We start from the raw sequence: 18953 nt of genomic DNA on the forward strand, positions 1-18953 counted from the left end.
CAAACACGGATGCGACCATCATGGTGCTGTAAACAAAACCTTGATTTTAAAATAATTGAACAGCCACGATCGCTTCAATCGTTTATTAGATGACCGGTTTCAGCACTCTGAAGGTGCCATCATCAGATCTGAAACGTGGATTAACATTTATAATCCACGTTTCAGATCTGATGATGTCACCTTCTGAGTGCTGAAACCGGTCATCTAATAAATGATTGAAGCGATCGTGGCTTTTCAATTACTTTAAAAACCGACTGATCGCCACACGACACACCATGTGTTCACTGCAGAACCTTGATTCATCCGAAAAAATGACGTTTTGCCATTCGTGCACCCAGGTTGGTCGTTGAGTACACCATCGCAGGCGCTCCTGTCTGTGATGCAGCGTCAAGGGTAATCGCAGCCGTGGTCTCTGAGCTGATAGTCCATGCTGCTGCAAACGTCGTCGAACTGTTCGTGCAGATGGTTGTTGTCTTGCAAACGTCCCCATATGGTGACTCAGGGATCGAGACGTGGCTGCAAAACGATGCCCTTGCTCAACTTCCATAGACCGTTGCTTTGATTCTGGTGTGACGTAGGCCACCCATGTTTCATCGCCCGTAACAATTTGGCTTAACAAATCATCACATTCGATGTGGTACCGCTCAAGGAAAGTCAATGCACTGTCTAAACGTTTGGTTTTGTGCACATCCGTCAACATTTTCGGTAGCCAAGGTGCGCACAATTTTCGGTAATTCAAGTGCTCGGTCACAATGCCATACAAAACACTACGAGAAACATTAGGAAAGTCATGCCGCAAGGAGGAAATCGTAAAGCGTCTGTTTTCTCTCACCTTATTGTCCACTTCCTGCACCAAACTTTCATTAACGACCGAAGGACGCCCACTCCGTTGTTCATCATGCACATTTGTGCGGCCATCTTTAAATGCTCTCACCCACTTTCTTACCGTTCTATCACTCATAATGTTTTCTCCGTAAACTGCATAGATCTCAAGATGAATATCGATCGCTTTTAGGCCTTTAGCACTAAGAAATCTTATAACAGCCAGTATTTCACAGTCGGCGGGACTCATGATTATCGGAAGCATCTTAAACATTCAGAACACAACGTAAACGTAAACAAGGAAGAATCAGACTGTAATGGCGTCAGTGCGTAGATTCAGATACAGGCTTTCATGTAAAGATAAAATTATTGAGCTATCTTAGCACGTCTTTTTTAAATTTCAAAACGGTACTTACTTAAAAAAACAGGCCTCGTAATTTTCTTAATAATTAGTTTCATGCAGTTTATCACAAGAATAGCCGAATAATTCCGTCGCGTCACAAGTTAAATCTATTGATATTCGGCTGCATTTATTTAAGGGAAACACAGAACAATTAGGCTACATCTCAAGTATAGGATCCGAAATCCGTAATGTCAGATGTATCATCGTTCAATTCTTCGTTCTTTTCTCCCTTAGATTCCGATTCAGATCTTCAAGAGAGGAAGAGGTAATTTCTGGTTACAGTACGGGTGTTCCGTATGCGCACATTTTAACTATCATAACATATTTTAAAGTATATAATAATAATTGTTTCTAATTTCAGCAGGCGAAACACAGTGACAAAGGCCCAGGTCAGGGATGAATGGTGTGAATCCCATAGAATCCACCGAAGATGACTCCAGCTACGATGGGGACGAAGATGTGGGGTAAGTAATAAGACAGTTCATAATCGATTGACGTATTCGCTACAGAAGCCGAAGTGCCCTTCCGCAAGAAATGTAACACCTGTGTCTCATTTTCTTCTCCTATTGTAGTATTGTATTTCGGTCCCATACTAAAGCAGAAAATAATTGTGATGAAATTGGAAAGATTTACCTAGGACTCATTCACAGTACGTGGATCACGAATCTTATGCTGCCAGATGCTCACATTCGGTGTTCAAATACTTTGTTGCGGAGACAAGCATTGGACGAAGGAACTGGATGGGAACTGAATTGGGGAGGGGAACCAGGGTTGATTCTGGTACACTATGTGGTATATACCCTTGCTTACACACCACACGGTGACATTCGGGATACGGAATAGTCTTGTGCCTATATTCTTCAGGTGTGAAGGCGTTTTTTCAACGTGAAAAGCATTGTAGCAAAGCGAAGTGCGCCTAATGTAGAAAAATGTTTTAACCAGCTGAGCTAAAATATCACGCCCTTTCACGTTACAATCATCTAAAAAGTAAGTTAAGGTACGAAATGAAAAAATACACACGCACAAATAGTTCTTTAGCTTCTCCCCTTGTATTTGCTAACAGAACAGCGCACCTAATAACAGCGTCAGCATTGCTCGCTGAAGTATTGTGGCCGTTTGACTCCGAGTACCAGCAAGAAAAAAATGTTCAAATGTATGTGAAATCTTATGGGACTTAACTGCTAAGGTCATCAGTCCCTAAGCTTGCAAACGAGCATTCTAGATCTACATCCATACCTCGCAAGCCATCATACGGTGTGTGGCTGAGGGTATGCTGTCCCACGATTAGTCATTCCCTTTCCTGTTCCAATCGCAAACAGAGCGAGGGAGAAACGACTGTCTATATGCCTCCACATGAGCCCAATTTCTCGTATTAAGCTTGCCCTTATCCTAAGGACAAACACACACACCCATGCCCGAGGGAGGACTCGAACCTCCACCGGGACCAGCCACACAGTCCATGACTGCAGCGCCTTAAACCGCTCGGCTAATACCGCGCGGCGTACCAGCAAGAGCCCCTGGAATATCCTGTCAGCAGCAATATTGCTTATTGTACCCACTCGGCTGCATTGTCTACGTTGAAGAGACAATTGTAGCTTGAGACCAATTACTGTATATTCTCTTTCGAAGAAACTTGCCGTATGGCACAATAATTCGTGAAACATCTCCACGGGTCGAGGATCCAACCTCCTTTGCTGGTGACGGACAGGAGTCGAACCCGCGGACATAGGTTGTATGTAGCTGTCACGCCAATGCCTGCGGATCTTTCCCTGGTAATTACTGCTGTGGTTCTCGCCTTGCTCCCTGCAACGGTCGTTCGCTGCAGCACGGTAATCGAAGATCCGTCTATTTGATCTAGTGGTTCTCTTCTTTCTCGTTAAAACTATTGTCACGTTTCTGAAATACAATTGTGTCCCTGGGGGTAGTAGCTCTTCTCCACAGCGAGAACCTAGGGGTCCGCGAATTTTATTACGTTGCTTGTCTCTCACACCGCGTACTCATCGACGGCCGATTTCTCCACTGTTGGTTAAAGCAGTCACTTCTAGTGGTCGATTTCATTGCGAGCAAACTCATTTCTGAACTGACCGTTTGTAGCCACTGAAAAACCACCTATCATCTCGTTCCCTAGTCTGGGTAAACCTTAGGTACATATGTCGCTGAATATTGCTATGATTCAATAAAACTAACGATCTTCATCATTATTAGCATATTTCATCACTAGTACACTACTAGGGACTCAATACAAATAAAAGACGAACTTATTCAAAGTATCAACGTTCACCTAGCGTATGCGCAGAATAATATTGCATCGCAGTGTTGCAGAATTCACCAACGAGGCTGACGTCCCGAATCACGTGTCACATGTCATTGTTTCAGCGTTGGCCATCAACTGTAACCTAGGTTTGATGTAATTCTCCATTCCCGTCGCTTGCCATCCACATCCATTTCAGCGGAACTGCTGCGTATGGCATCATCGACATTCTAGATCAACATCCATACCTCGCAAACCATCATACGGTGTGTGGCTGAGGGTATGCTGTCCCACGACTAGTCATTTCCTTTCCTGTTCCAATCGCAAACAGAGCGAGGGAGAAACGACTGTCTATATGCCTCCACATGAGCCCAATTTCTCGTATTATATCTTCGGGGTTCTTACGCAAATGTTTGTTGGTGGCAGTAGAATCCTTCTGCTGTCAGCTTCAGATGCTGGTTCTCTAAATTTTCTAAATACCGTTTTTCGGAGAGAAAGAGGCCTTCCGTCCAGGGACTCCCATTTGTGTTCCCAAAGGATCTGTGTAACAACTGCATATCTTCGAACCTACCGGTAACAAATCTGGCGCCCGTCTTTGAATTGCTTCGATGTCTTCCTTTAATCCGACCTGGTACGGATCCCAAATACTCGAGCAGTACTCAAGAATACATCGCAACAACGTCCTATATGCGGTCTCCTTCACAGATGAACCACACTTTCCTAAAGTTCCCACAGTAAACCGAAGTCGACTATTCGCGTCACCTACCACAGCCCTCACACGGTCATTCCATTCCATATCGCTTTGCAACCCTACGCCCAGATATTTAAAAGACGTGATTGTGTCAAACAGGACACTCCTACTAATACTGCATTCGAACACTACGGGTTTGTTTCTCCTACTCATGCGAATTAACTTATATTTGTCTACAGTTAGAGCTATCTGCCATTCATCACACCAACTGGAAAGTTTGTCTACGTGATCCTGTATCCTCCTACAGTCACTCAACTTACCGTACACCACAGCATCATCAACAAACAACCGCAGATTGCTGCCTACCCCGTCCGCCAGATCACTTACGTATAAAGAAAATAATGATGGTCCTATTCACTCATTTGTAGATCTCCCTCTGCGGCTTTTTCCTTCCACCGTCCCTTCAACTGCCGTTTTCATTACGACTTGTGTCGTAATATGCGTCTCACCATTCTTTCTCTTCGATTTATTTCGTTATTTACTAGGAATTTTTTTTTCGTTGCTTCGTTGCAGGTCTTCTTCACTCTTTACTCAACAAAAGCATCTGATCTTCGCCAGTCTTCTGTAACACGATACTGCAAAGGTTTTTAGTCATTTCCTTTCTGTCTTCCCGAGCGTCCTTGTATCAGACGCACAAAGAACTGTTCTTCAAATATAGCTTCCCTTTCACGACGTTTATACACTGAAGAGCCAAAAACACTGGTACTCCTGCCTAATATAATGTAGGACCCCGCGAGGACGCAGAAGTGCCTCTGCACGACGTGGCATGGCCTTGACTAATGTCTGAAGTAGGGCTGGAGGGAATTAACAGCCTGAGTCCTGCAAGGCTCTCCATAAAGCCGTAAGAGTACGAGAGGGTAGAGATCTCTTCTGAACAGCACGTTGCAAGGCATCCCAGATATGTTCAATAATGGTCATGTCTGGGGATTTTGGCAGCCAGCGGAAGTGTTTAAACTCAGAAGAGTGTTCCTGGAGCCATTCTGTAGCAATTCTGGATGTCTGGAGTGTTGCATTGTCCTGCTGGAATTGCCCAAATCCGTCGGCATGTACACAGTGAGGTACATGGCAGAAGGTACGTGCCGTTGTACCAGTCATTAGGGTTTCCTTCTGTTCCATTCACGTATGGGGCGTTGGAAGAATAATTGTTTGAATGTCCCTGTGCGTGCACTAATTATTCTAATTTTATCCACTCGATCCCTATGGGATCAATACGTAGGAGCTTGTAATATATTCCTAGAGTAATCATTTAAAGCCAGTTCTTGAAACTCTGTTAATAGTCTTTCTCGGGATAGTTTACGTCTATCATCAAGAATCTTCCAGTTCAGTTCCTTCAGCGTCTCTGTGACTCTCTCCCACGGGTTAAACAAACCTGTGACCATTCGTGCAACTCTTCTCTGTATACGTTCAATACCCCTGCCAGTCCCATCTGTTAACGGTCCATACATTTGAGCAATATTATAGAACCGTTCGCACGAGTGATTTTTAGCAATCTCCCTTGGAGATTGATTGCACTACCCCAGTATTCTACCAGCTGCTTTATCCATGACTGAACCTATGTGATCTTCCCATATTTCTACAAAATGTTACACCCAGGAATTTGCTTGAGTTGGCCGATTCCAGCTGCGACAAATTCGTATTACAGTCATAGGTTACTATGTTTTTTCGTTTTGTGAAGGGCAAAATTTGGCATTTCTGAACATTTAGAGCAATATGTCAATCTTTACACCACTTTGAAATCTTATCAAGATCTGACTGAACGTTTACGAAGCTTCTTTCAGATGGTACTTCATTACAGATACCTGCATCATCTGAAAAAGCCCGATTTTACTATTAATATTGTCTGCAAGTTCATTAATAAACAATATGAACAGCAAGGGCACAAGCACACTTCCCTGTGGCACACCCGGAGTTACTTCCACATCTGACGATGGCTCTCCATCCAAGACAACATACTGTGTCCTCCCTGCGAAAAAGTCGTCAGTCCAGCCACAAATTTCACTTGACACCGCATATGATTTTTGAAGAACTCAAGCGGCAACGCTGACAACCGTACTCGTATATACTTAATCGTTTTGTAGGGAGTCGTCCTATTACGGTTAACATAAATAGCACACCCGGCATGAGTATTGAGCACAGGGGTTTATTTATGTGTCCAATCAATTTGATATTGACAATGAAGCGTTAATTTCGCGGCTACGCACGGTACTTGTAGATTATCATACACTGAAGCGCCAAAAAAACCGGTATAGACATGCGTATTCAAATACAGAGATACGTAAACAGGCAGAATACAGCACTGCGGTCGGCAACGCTTATATAAGGCAACAAGTGTTTGGCGCAGTTGTTAAGATCGGTTACTGCAATTACAATGGCAGGTTATCAAGATTTAAGTGAGTTTGAACGTGGTGTATAGTCGTCCCACGAGCGATGGAACGTAGCATTTCCGAGGTAGCGATGAAGTGGGGATTTTCCCTTACGACTATTTCAAGAATGTACCGCGAATATCAGGAATTCGGTAAAACATCAAATCTCCGACATTCCTGCCACCGGAAAAAGCTCCTTGCAAGAACGGGACAGACGACGACTGAAGAGAATCGTTCAACGTGACAGAAGTGCAACTCTTCCGCAAATTGCTGCAGATTTCAATGCTCAGTCATTAACAAGTGTCAGCGTGCGAACCATTTAACGAAACATCATCGATATGGGCTTTCGGAGCCGAAGGCCCACTCGTGTACCCTTGATAACTGCATGACACAAAGCTTTACGCTTCGCCAGGGCCCGTCAACAACGACATTGGACTGTTGATGACTGGAAACATGTTGCCTGGTGGGACGAGTCTCGTTTCGAATTGTATCGAGCGGATGGACGTGTACGGGTGTGAAGACAAAAATGGTTCAAATGGCTCTGAGCACTATGGGACTCAACATCTTAGGTCATAAGTCCCCTAGAACTTAGAACTACTTAAACCTAACTAACCTAAGGACATCACACACACCCATGCCCGAGGCAGGATTCGAACCTGCGACCGTAGCAGTCCCGCGGTTCCGGACTGCAGCGCCAGAACCGCTAGACTACCGCGGCCGGCGGTGTGAAGACAATCTCATGAATCCATTAACCCCGCATGTCAGCAGGAGACTGTTCAACCTGGTCGAGGCTCTATAATGGTGTGGGGCATATGCAGTTTTAGTGATATGGGAACCCTAATACGTCTAGATACGACTCTGACTGGTGATACGTACGTAAGCATCCTGTCTGATCACCTGAATCCATTCACGTCCATTGTGCATTCTGACGGACTTGGTCAATTCCATCTGGCGATTGCGACACCCCACACGTCCAGAATTGCTTCAGAGTGACTCCAGAAACACTCTTCTGAGTTTAAACACTTTCGCTGGCCACCAAACTTCCCAGACTTGAACATTATTGAGCATATCTGGGATGCCTTGCAACGTGGTGTTTAGAAGAGATCTCCACCCCGTCGTACTCTTACGGGTAGCCCTGCAGGATTCATGATGTCAGTTCCCTCCAGCACTACTTCAGACATTAGTCGAGTCCGTGTCACGTCGTGTTGTGGCACTTTTGCGTGCTCGCGCGGGCCATACACGATATTAGGGAAGTGTGCCAGTTTGTTTGGCTCTTCAGTCTATTAAAAATTCTCCATTCGTTATCATGATGGTGCCCCTTTGTCACCGCATTTATACGACGTCGCGTCGTCATCGTTCGATTCAGAGATGCGTTCGTTACCGAATAGTGAACTGAATTAACAAGAGGTATATTAGCGTGGTCGAAATAAATGTGCATGCGCAACCACGTTATTCCCCCCCCCCCCCCCCACCCCACCCAACCTCCCTCAGATTTCTAAAAATTGCTCGCTGGATGTCATCTTGTACATGTACTTACGGTACCATCCAGTTCCATTATGGGGTTGTGCAGTTACTGAACTACTTCGCGCCTGTATATAGGCAGCCCGCCGGCCGCGGTGGTCTAGCGGTTCTAGGCGCTCAGTCCGGAACTGCGCGACTGCTACGGTCGCAGGTTCGAATCCTGCCTCGGGCATGGATGTGTGTGATGTCCTTAGGTTAGTTATGTTTAAGTAGTTCTAAGTTCTGGGGGACTGATGACCACAGATGTTAAGTCCCATAGTGCTCAGAGCCATAGGCAGCCCAACGAATCGGCTTCCAAAGCAGGCTGTGGTCGCACCTTCCCACACACATTTCGTCGACCGTTGCAACGAGCTTCACACACTTACTGAAGTTTGCCACATAATAAATGATGCCAATATTAAGTATTTGTGATTTGACTTGGAGAAATGACCTATCCACTGATATGTGCCTATTTTATGAATCAGTTGTTGTTTTCGTACACTCATCTCCTGAAACACCAGACGAGCTTACGAAGAATGCTGTACAATGAACGATGAACTAATAATTTACAAGATATGATTTAACGATTTGGGCACCCACAGCTTAGATACACGATAGAAATATTTTACATTTTTTTTAGCTATTAAAATCTTCAAACAAATTTTTGGTAGTTGCTTTAGCTTTTAGTAGCTCTTTTATTACAGGATCATACACAACCTGTTTCGTGACTGGGTTTTAACGAAGCAATGTTAAATTAGTCATATTCTGCTGGTGATTTGCCTTCCCACGTGAAGAATAGTCATCTCCCCGTCATGTGGCTTTTGAGGGTAATTTTCAGCACTGGTGAGCGTTCATATTTTCTATCCAAACATGGGTTCATTCCAAATAGTTTCTTTCCGAGGTCTTATTTTAATTCCTTTTCTTTTGGTCCATACTCGCAGCTCCCATTGCTCATGTACAGTGCCTGCGCATATTACCCAACGAAATTTTTGATGTTTCATCTTGTAACCGATGAAATTAGGCGGTTCTGGGAATTCGAACGCCATCCGAACGTTGGGAGACATGTATTTTTAACGAACCAATGTTCAATTAGTTATGAATTTGTTCCCCTGTCATTCTGGGTAATTGCCTTATTTTTACAACAATTATACCTTACAATTCATATTAAATATTTTCACAGATGTATATACCTGAGAGTGCGATTAAATCATCGCGAAATCAATTATGTATGGTCCTGTGGTAAAGGAATTACTACCAGCCAATGCGGCTACCAAAAGCTTTTTAAGGAGGTTTTAGTTGATTTTAAAAGAATGTAAAATATTTCTAATATTTTACAGTTGCAAGTATACAAACGTAATAATTAATAAAGAGCAGGAAATAAGAACAAATATTAATTTGAGAGTAGAGAGAATAGCAGCTGATAAAGTTGCAAATAATGCATAATTTGGGAAACAAGTTTTAATTAAGAAAATCAGAGTTACTGTTATTACCAAGTTTTCAATTTTTTTCATTGGATGAATTCGATTCTCAAAAAGTTATTTGGGGCCATATAAGAGAATTATGCGTTTTGTATTTCATATTTATTCTAAAGTGAAATAACTTGTTTCATCAGAAAATGTTCAGAATTATAGTGAACTGTATATTTGGTGAGAGTACACCTATATACTCAGGGATTTTGACAACACAAAGTGAATCTGAGAAAGATAACCATAACTGTCAGATAAAAAAAATTAAAAGTTCAGTGACAGTTACAGTAAAATAGATTTTATTGTAACTCACACTAATTTTTTAAGGATTACTAAGGTTTGTCCTGATGACTGTAGTGGCCGAAACGTCGTAATAACAACTAAAACCACATTTCGCGATCCAGAGTAAGGCGTTATTCGTAAAGCAGTATAGTCTGCGAAAACATTTTTGATGCTCCTATTTATTCGTTGGCAAATGCATTGTTGGCCGCATGGTGTAACATTGTTCCCCGCATGGTGTAACTTCTGCCAAAATGATAGCGCTCCAACTCTTAATGCTGGAAATGTCAGTTACTGTCAGACTAATATGGAAAAATAACGTGTCCCTTGGCCTCTGCAGTCACCTAATTTAAAGGTTATTGAGCCAGTGTATTCAGTGTCCATCGAACACTGAAACTCATCAACCACACTTTTCTGGTCTAACAATGATCTTAATGGATGCACGGATTTGCCCCAAAATCATCATAGTATATTATGTTATGCAAAGTAAACAAATTTTCACTTTGCCCTAGAAGAAATAGTTGAAGCTTATTCTTACAGTACAGACAAAAGCATTTCATTTCTGCACAAGCTCCCGAATGCCATAGTTGCAAGGAAGCTTTTTATCTGTACTGACGTGAGTCGTAAGAATTTAAAATGTTCGCGTCCACTGATGGTGATGATCAACCTGGGCAGTGAAATAACCCTTCTGCAAGAATTCCAAATCAGAAAATGTATGCACTGTGTTTTGTTGCCGTTACCCATAGTAGATGGGCATTATTCGTGAGGTTCCAATTTAAATTGGTTTATGACAAAACTGCAAAAAGGCTGAGTGATAAACCCTAGATTTTCGTGTCTAGCAAAGAGACTGCTCTAGTCGTCATCACCGATTTCGCCGAAATTTCTGATACATGCGTGGCTAGGCCAGACGTAAAAGTGACAGAAACAGCCAACCGTTAAAAAAATAGAAAGTGGAATTTTTTGCGGTGCTGACGCTGCAAATAAACCGAAATAATACTGAATATATTGTATTTATTAATAGTTTCGTTAAAAGGCTTGAAAAGAAGAAGCTAAGGAAAAGTTTTACATTGCAAATAAACTCCCGCGAAGGGATTGTAAGGCGTACACGAGAAGTTGATATATAAAATAAAATACTATTATTATTTTAAAGCTGATGATTTATACGTTCGGGCCGATATTCAACATAAAAACAAGGGAAGCAGTAATTTTGTCGGCGTCTTGCACACGTTTATAGACTCATCATTTTAACCTGTACCTCTTAATTACAGTCCGTTCTTCGAAAGTTATTTGCAGAGACCTCGTGGGCGCCGTAAGTACAATCACTTTTTGAAAATTAATTTGCAATCTGAAATTGCCTTCTGTATTTTCTTTCGAGCCTTTTATGAAAATATTAATAAATTTGCGCTATAAGTAGCATAAAATTAAAAAAAAAGGCTTCTGCATAGAGATTTGACCTCACGACTTGGACATTACCATTCTGTACTTCTCCCGCTGCTACAACCGCTGCCTTGAAACTAGGCCAACATAAATGGATCATGCCTCGCCTGACAGTCGCAAAAAACGCTAATTTTTCTAAACGCTTGGCCATCTCGAACTCCCATGTCTTAATCAAGGATATTATTAGGTTTCTTACAAGGGAACCTCCCCATCGCACCCGCCTCAGATTTAGTTATAAGTTGGCACAGGGATAGGCCTTGAAAAACTGAACACAGATCAATCGAGAAACAAGGAAGAAGTTGTGTGGAACTATGAAAAAAAATAAGCAAAATATACAAACTGAGTAGTCCATGCGCAAAGTAGGCAACATCAACGAGAATGTGAGCTTACGAGCGCCGTGGTCCCGTCGTTAGCGTGAGCAGCTGCGGAACGAGAGGTCCTTGGTTCAAGTCTTCTCTCGAGTGAAGAGTTTAATTTTTTCTTTTCAGACAATTATCAAAGTTCAGACACTCACACATAATCAACTTCGCTCTCCAAAATTCCAGGACATGTTCAGATTTGCTTGGACATATGCAGGATTTGACGATCTACACACGGAAACATTTGAAAACGTAAAAAACATATGTTTTGACAGAGCACAGGGAAAACTGTGCGACTGTGAAACTGTTGCATTCATTTGTTGCAGTTTATGTGACAAACTCTTATGTTTTCATCACTTTTTTGGGAGTGATTATCACATCCACAAGAAAATCTAAATCGGACAAGGTAGAAGAATCTATTTACCCATTCGCCAGGTGTGCAAGTTAGGTGGGTCGACAACGTATTCCTGTCATGTGACGCACGTGCCATCACCAGTGTCGTATAGAATATATCAGACGTGTTTTCCTGTGGAGGAATCGGTTGATCTATGACCCTGCGATCAAATGTTCTCGTTTCCTATTGGAGAGGCACGTCCTTTCGTCTACTAATCGCACGGTTTTGCGGTGCGGTCGCAAAACACAGACACTAAACTTATTACAGTGAACGGAGACGTCAGTGAATGAGCGGACAGATCGTAACTTTGCGAAAATAAAGAATGTAAAGTTTTCACTCGAGGGACGACTCGAACCAAGGACCTCTCGTCCTGCAGCTGTTCACTCTAACCACGGGACCACGGCGCTCTTCAGCTCATATTGTCCTTGATGTTACCTATCTTGCGCATGGACTACTCACTTTGTATATTTTGCTTATTTTTTCGTAGTTCCACACAGCTTCTTCCTGTTTTCTCGATTGATCTGTGTTCAGTTTTTCAAGGCCTATCCACTGTGTCAATTTATAACTAAATCTGAGGGGGTGCGATGGGGAGGTTCCCTTGTTAGTAAGTATTCATTCCCTGTCAGTGACATGTGCAACATGTACCGCGGCTCATCAGTGCAAGAGATGTTTTCCCCTGCTTTGCAAGACACGTCGCGTTGTTTCAGCGCCCATGCCCATCCCCGAGGCCCGGGAAGTTCGGGGGACCATATCACCGACGAATCAAAACATTATGACCACTGCCCGCCGCAAGATTGGATGCCGCTTTGGGGCCACGTAACGAGGTGAGGAAAGTCAGTAAGCGGAGGAAATATGAATCGGATAATCATTCTAGAGACATACGGAGCGCAAATTGGGAAATCCGCTGACAGAAGCGGCTTTTAAAAAAGGGCAGATCGTCATGGTCTTGTCCCTGGAACGAGCATCTCGGAAACTGTGAAGCTGGTGGGCTGTTTGCGTGCTTCCGTCGTCAATATCTAAAGGAAGTGGTTGAAGGTCGGGGAAATCACGACTAGGGAAGAAGGTACCGGTAGTCCATCCATAATCACGGAACATGCATGTCGGAAGCTTTCTTGCGTTGTGAAGCAAGATAGGCACTAATCCGTGGCATACTCGTTTCTGAACATGCGACTATGCAGCAGTTGCCAAGCTGACCCAGTGACACCGTCTATCAATGAAGACGTGTCTCGTGATCGGATGAATCACGTTTCTTGTCAGTCAGCTCGGTGTTCGTGTCAGGGTACATGCATCGCACCATGGACGCTGCCGGTGGGGCCGTTTTATTCCATGGAGGATACCCACCTTAGCTTCCACGGGACCTGTGATAGTAATCAAAGCTGTGTGGACTACGTGAATAGTATTACGAACCACCTGCATACCCTCATACTTAATGTGGACAGCGATGGCATCTTCCACTAGGATAACTGTCCGTGTTGCAAGGCCAGAATTTTGACCACCAGTATTCTCTGATCTGAACCCGATGGAATATACGCTCTAAGACAAAAAGAAATAAACGACCTACCACGACAGAATTATCCGATTAGGACAGAAATCGTCAGATGTGATGTACATGTGCGGAAATGATTACAATTTCAGAAAAAATTAGATGATTTATTCAAGAGAACGAACTTCACACATTGAGCAAGTCAATAAGGTGTCAACCGAGCGAGGTGGCGCAGTGGTTAGACACTGGACACGCATTCAGGAGGACGACGGTTCAATCCCGCGTCCGGCCATCCTGATTTAGGTTTTCCATGATTTCCCTAAATCACTCCGGGCACATGCCGGGATGGTTCCTCTGAAAGGGCACGGCCGACTTACTTCCCCATCCTTCCCTAATCCGATGAGACCGATGACCTCGCTGTCTGGTCTCCTTCCCCAAAACAACCCAAACCAACCAATAAGGTGTCGGTCCACCTTTGGCCCTCATTCAAGCAGTTATTCGGCTTGGTATTGATGCACAGAGATATTGGATGTGCCCCTAATGGATATTTTGACAAATTCTGTTCAACTGGCGCGTTAGATCGTCATAATCCCGAGCAGTTTGGAAGGCCCTGCCCATAATGCTCCAAACGTTCTCAGTTGGGGAGAGATCCGGCGACCGTGCTGGCCAAGGTAGGATTTGGAAAGCGCGAAGGCAAGCAGTAAAAAGTCTCGCCGTGTTTGGGTGGGCATTATCTTGTTGAAATGTAAGTCCAGAGCATCTTACCATGAAAGGCAACAAAACGGGGCGTAGAATATCGTCGACGTACCGCTGAGCTCTAACGGTGCTACGGATGACAACCAAATGTACCATGAAAAGAAATGGCACCCCGGACGTCCACTCCTGGTTGTCAGGCCGTCTGGCAGGCGACAGTCAGTTTGGTATCCAACCGCTGTCCCGGTCGTCACCAGACACGTCTTCGCTGGTCACCAGGGCTCAGTTCGAAGCGGAACGCATCACTAAAGACAATTCTGCTCCAGTCAGTGAGACTCCAGGCAGAAGACGTGTCTGGAGACGCCTCGGACAGTAGTGGGATAGCAACCTGACTGTCGTTCAGTGTATGGCCCAACATCCAGGAGCGATGGTCTGGGGTGCCTTTTCACTTCACACCAGGACCCCTTTGATTGTCACCCGCGGAACCCCTACAGCACAGCCGTACGTCGATGATATTACCGTCCCAGCCTAGCTTTGTTCTCCTTCATGGCAAGCCATCCTCGGCTTGCATTTCAGCACGATAATGCCCGTCTGCACACGACGAGAGTTTCTTCTACGTGTCTTCGGGCTTGCCAAATCCTACCTTGGCCAACAATGTCTCCGGATCTCTTCCCAACTGAGAACGTTCGCAGCATTATGAGCAGGCCTTTCGAACCATTTCGGAATTTTGACAATCTGACGCGCCCATTGGACAGAATTTGGCTCTATATCGCTGAGGAGGATATCCAAAAACTCTGTCGATCAGTGTCAAGCCGAATAAATGCTTGCATAAGGCCCAGACGTGGATCAACGCGCTGCTGACTAGTTCAGTTTGTGAAGCTCTTTCTCTTGAATAAATCATCTAGTTTTTTTCTGAAATTGTAATAATTTCGTTCCCTGTAAATGTACGTCACATCTACCGATTTCTCTCCCGTTCGGATAATTCCTTCGTGGCGTGTCTTTTTTTTTATCTTAGATTGTATCTGGCACGCTACTGGGCGCAAGCTCCACACCCGTCAACTATTGTCCCATAATTTTCGGGGATTACATTATCGGTGCGTAGACATCTGGTGTCACATTCCTTCAAATACCCACCAAGGGCATGTCGGTTCCAAGCCACAGGGAACCGCTGCTGTATTGCGTTCCAAAGATGGTCCCAGCAAGCTGCTAAGCCGGTGGACATAATGTCTTGGCTCGTCAGTGTATGAGGACGACAACTTTTGTGCACTATAGCGAGGAAGTGAATCTGCATAGTTGCACTCCTCAACAATTCAAAAATGTTCAAATGTGTGTGAAATCTTATGGGACTTAACTGCTAAGTCATCACTCCCTAAGCTTACACACTACTAAACCTAAATTATCCTGAGGACAAACACACACACCCATGCCCGAGGGAGGACTCGAACCTCCGCCGGGACTAGCCCCACAGTCCACGACTGCAGCGCCTAAGACCGCTCGGCTAATCCCGCGCGGCCTCAACAGTTATTATTGCCCAGCACTGATGTGACTAGTAACTTCCCGCTTTCTGGTCCTTCTACCCGCCGTTACAATGCCAGATACGAGCAGTTGAGGGTGATTCCCGTCATCAACAAATTGTCCCTGCCACTTGAGAATGACGATGGATGCGACTTTTCTGAAACGCGGTGCCCTTGGCACTGTGCATTAGATGCCCATAGCCTGCACGACGTCAGGGATGGTCTGTAGGATGCGCTAGGCCACCATTAAATGCACTGATACTCATGAGCGCCTTGCCAATCTTCTGGTGGATTGTGTCACCGCTGGCCAGTGCAAGACTGGATGATGTACCAGTCGTGTATCAGCTCGAACAGTTTCAATCGTCGTTGACATAGCAGCGTCATCTCTCTTCTAAAGTGGTTACGTTGAACACCCACTAACAAGCTTTGTGCTCTCACTAGCTCCATTGAACTTTCCACAGTCTGATTTAAACTACACTACTGGCCATTAAAATTGCTACGCCAGGAAGAAATGCAGATGATAAAAGGGTATTCATTGGACAAATATATTATACTAGAACTGACATGTGATTACATTTTCACTCAGTTTGGGTGCATAGATCCTGAGAAATCAGTACCCAGAACAACCACCTCTGGCCGTAATAACAGCGTTGATATGCCTGGGCATTGAGTCAAACAGAGCTTGGATGGCGTGTGCAGGTACAGCTTCCCATGCAGCTTCAACACGATACCACAGTTCATCAAGAGTAGTGACTGGCGTATTGTGACGAGCCAGTTGCTCGGCCACCATTGACCAGACGTTTTAAATTGATGAGAGATCTGGAGAAAATGCTGTCCAGGGCAGCAGTCGAACATTTTCTGTATCCAAAAAGGGTCGTACAGGACCTGCAACATGCGGTCGTGCATTATCCTGCTGAAATGTAGGGTTTCGCAGGGATCGAATGAAAGGTAGAGCCACGGGTCGTAACACATCTGAAATGTAACGTCCACTGTTCAAAGTGCAGTCAATACGAACAAGAGGTGATATAACCAATGGCACCCCATACCATCACGCCGGGTGATACGCCAGTATGGCGATGACGAATACATGATTCCAATGTGCGTTCACAGCGATGTCGCCAAAGACAGATGCCACAATCATGATGCAGAAAACAGAACCTGGATTCATCCGAAAAATGACGTTTTGCCATTCGTGCACCCAGGTTCGTCGCTGAGTACACCATCGCAGGCGCTCCTGTCTGTGATGCAGCGTCAAAAGTAACCGCAGCCAAGGCCTCCGAGCTGATAGTCCATGCTGCTGCAAACGTCGTCGAACTGTTCGTGCAGATCTTTGTTGTCCTGCAAACGTCCCCATCTGTTGACTCGGGGATCGAGACGTGGCTGCACGGTCCGTTACAGCCATGCGGATATGATGCCTGTCATCTCTACTGCTAGTGATACGAGGCCGTTGGGATCCAGCACGGCGTTACGTATTACCCTCCTGAACCCTCCGATTCCATATTCTGCTAACAGTCATTGGATCTCGACCAACGCGAGCAGCAGTGTCGCGATACGATAAACCGCAATCGCGATAGACTACAATCCGACCTTTATCAGAGTCGGAAACGTGATGGTACGCATTTCTCCTCCTCACACGAGGCATCGCAACAACGTTTCACCAGGCAACGCCGGTCAACTGCTGTTTGTGTATGAGAAATCGGTTGGAAACTTTCCTCATGTCAGCACGTTGTAGGTGTCGCCACCGGCGCCAACGTTCTGTGAACGCTCTGAAAAGCGAATCATTTGCGTATCACAGCATCTTCTTCCTGTCGGTTAAATTTCGCGTCTGTATCACGTCATCTTCATGGTGTAGCAATTTTAATGGCCAGTAGTGTAGTTGCCACCTGACTTTTAAGTTCCACAGTCGTGACGCTGTCGGGAGAAGTAAGGGGAACGTTCAATAAGTAAGGCAACACATTTTGTTTTTCTCGGTCAATTTCGCATGTAGTTCCGAAAGATGGTGGCGGTATACGCAGCCTTGAAAATAGCGTCTGTAACGTAGGTATGTTCAAAGCAGAGAGCTGTCACTGACTTTTTTTTTTTTTTTTTGCCGGAAAACAAGAGCATCGCAAATATTCATAGGCTCTTGCAGAATGTCTATGGAGGTCTGGCAGTGAAATAAAAGCACACAGAGTCTTTGGGCGAGGGGTCTGTAATCATGGCAACAAGATTGCGTAAATCAGTCAGATCTGTTGCGTGCTGGCCGGCCACACACAGCTGTGACTCCTGCAAAGTGATCACAGTAAAAACACGTTGCTGTACAACTTGGCGTCTCTATTTATAGTGCTGACACACTCGTCCACTAGCTGGGGCACTCAAAGGTGTGTGGCAGCCGGCTTCCTCGTCCTTCACCCTGGATCTCGCACCTTTCAAGTTCCATCTGTTTGGCCTAATAAAAGATTCACTCCAATAAAGATGCGCCCAATAAAGTATGCAGTACATGGAAGCTGCGGTGGTCGTTGATACAGCAAGACGCTCCGGCGTCGACCACTAGAGTGCTACCATGCCGCATACAAGCCATCCCAGTAAAGTGGCGTAATGCTGTCACGTTGAATGGAGATTATGTCGAAAAATAAGGTTTTGTAACCAACAGAGTGGGGAATAATATGGTGTATCGGAATCATGCATGAAACCGACACGCCTTGAGGAAAGAAAGTGTTGCCTTATTTATTGGACGCCCCTTGTACTATACGGACAAAATGACTTCGTCCTTTTCTAGGAGCGAAACAATGGGTGGGATGACTTCCGGCCTGTACGGAGGTTTCCACCCGTAACAAGCCTTAGGCCGGTATTACACTATCAAATTTCTTTGTCAAAGGTTTAATCAAAGATGTGATCAAATATTCCCTCAAATATATTTGACAAAGATCTTTGACGTAGTGCTAGAAGGGATATTACACTGTCATCCAATTTTTCATCAAAGTTCAAGATGGCCGACAACAACAACTTGTTATTAACCGCAGCAGTTGCATGTACCACAATTGCACTGTGTGCATATGCGGAAGAGAAGCGGGGGGCGAAAAAAGGAAACATACCTGGGTGAAGCCGTGGGTTTTACGACGACGCAATAAAAGCATTCAACAAAACTTGTTACGTGAGCTTATAGTGAAGGATGTCAAGTCGTACATCAATTACTGAAGAATTAATGAGCATACATTTCTGTATGTGCTCAATGAAGTGTATCCTCATATCACAAAGC

The 18953-nt window shown here is 44.5% G+C and overlaps 1 protein-coding gene across 1 annotated transcript in view; it reads left to right on the plus strand.

Moving 5' to 3' along the window:
- Positions 1-1621: 1621 nt before the first annotated feature.
- Positions 1622-18953, plus strand: part of LOC124799209 (chitin synthase chs-2-like) — a 234151-nt gene continuing 216819 nt past the window's right edge. The window contains exon 1 of the mRNA XM_047262745.1: positions 1622-1689. Coding sequence (XP_047118701.1) covers positions 1622-1689 — 68 coding nt within the window. The remainder of the gene's footprint in view (positions 1690-18953) is intronic.

Source organism: Schistocerca piceifrons, chromosome 5 (genome assembly GCF_021461385.2).
Source record: "Schistocerca piceifrons isolate TAMUIC-IGC-003096 chromosome 5, iqSchPice1.1, whole genome shotgun sequence".
NCBI classification, from domain to species: domain Eukaryota; kingdom Metazoa; phylum Arthropoda; class Insecta; order Orthoptera; family Acrididae; genus Schistocerca; species Schistocerca piceifrons.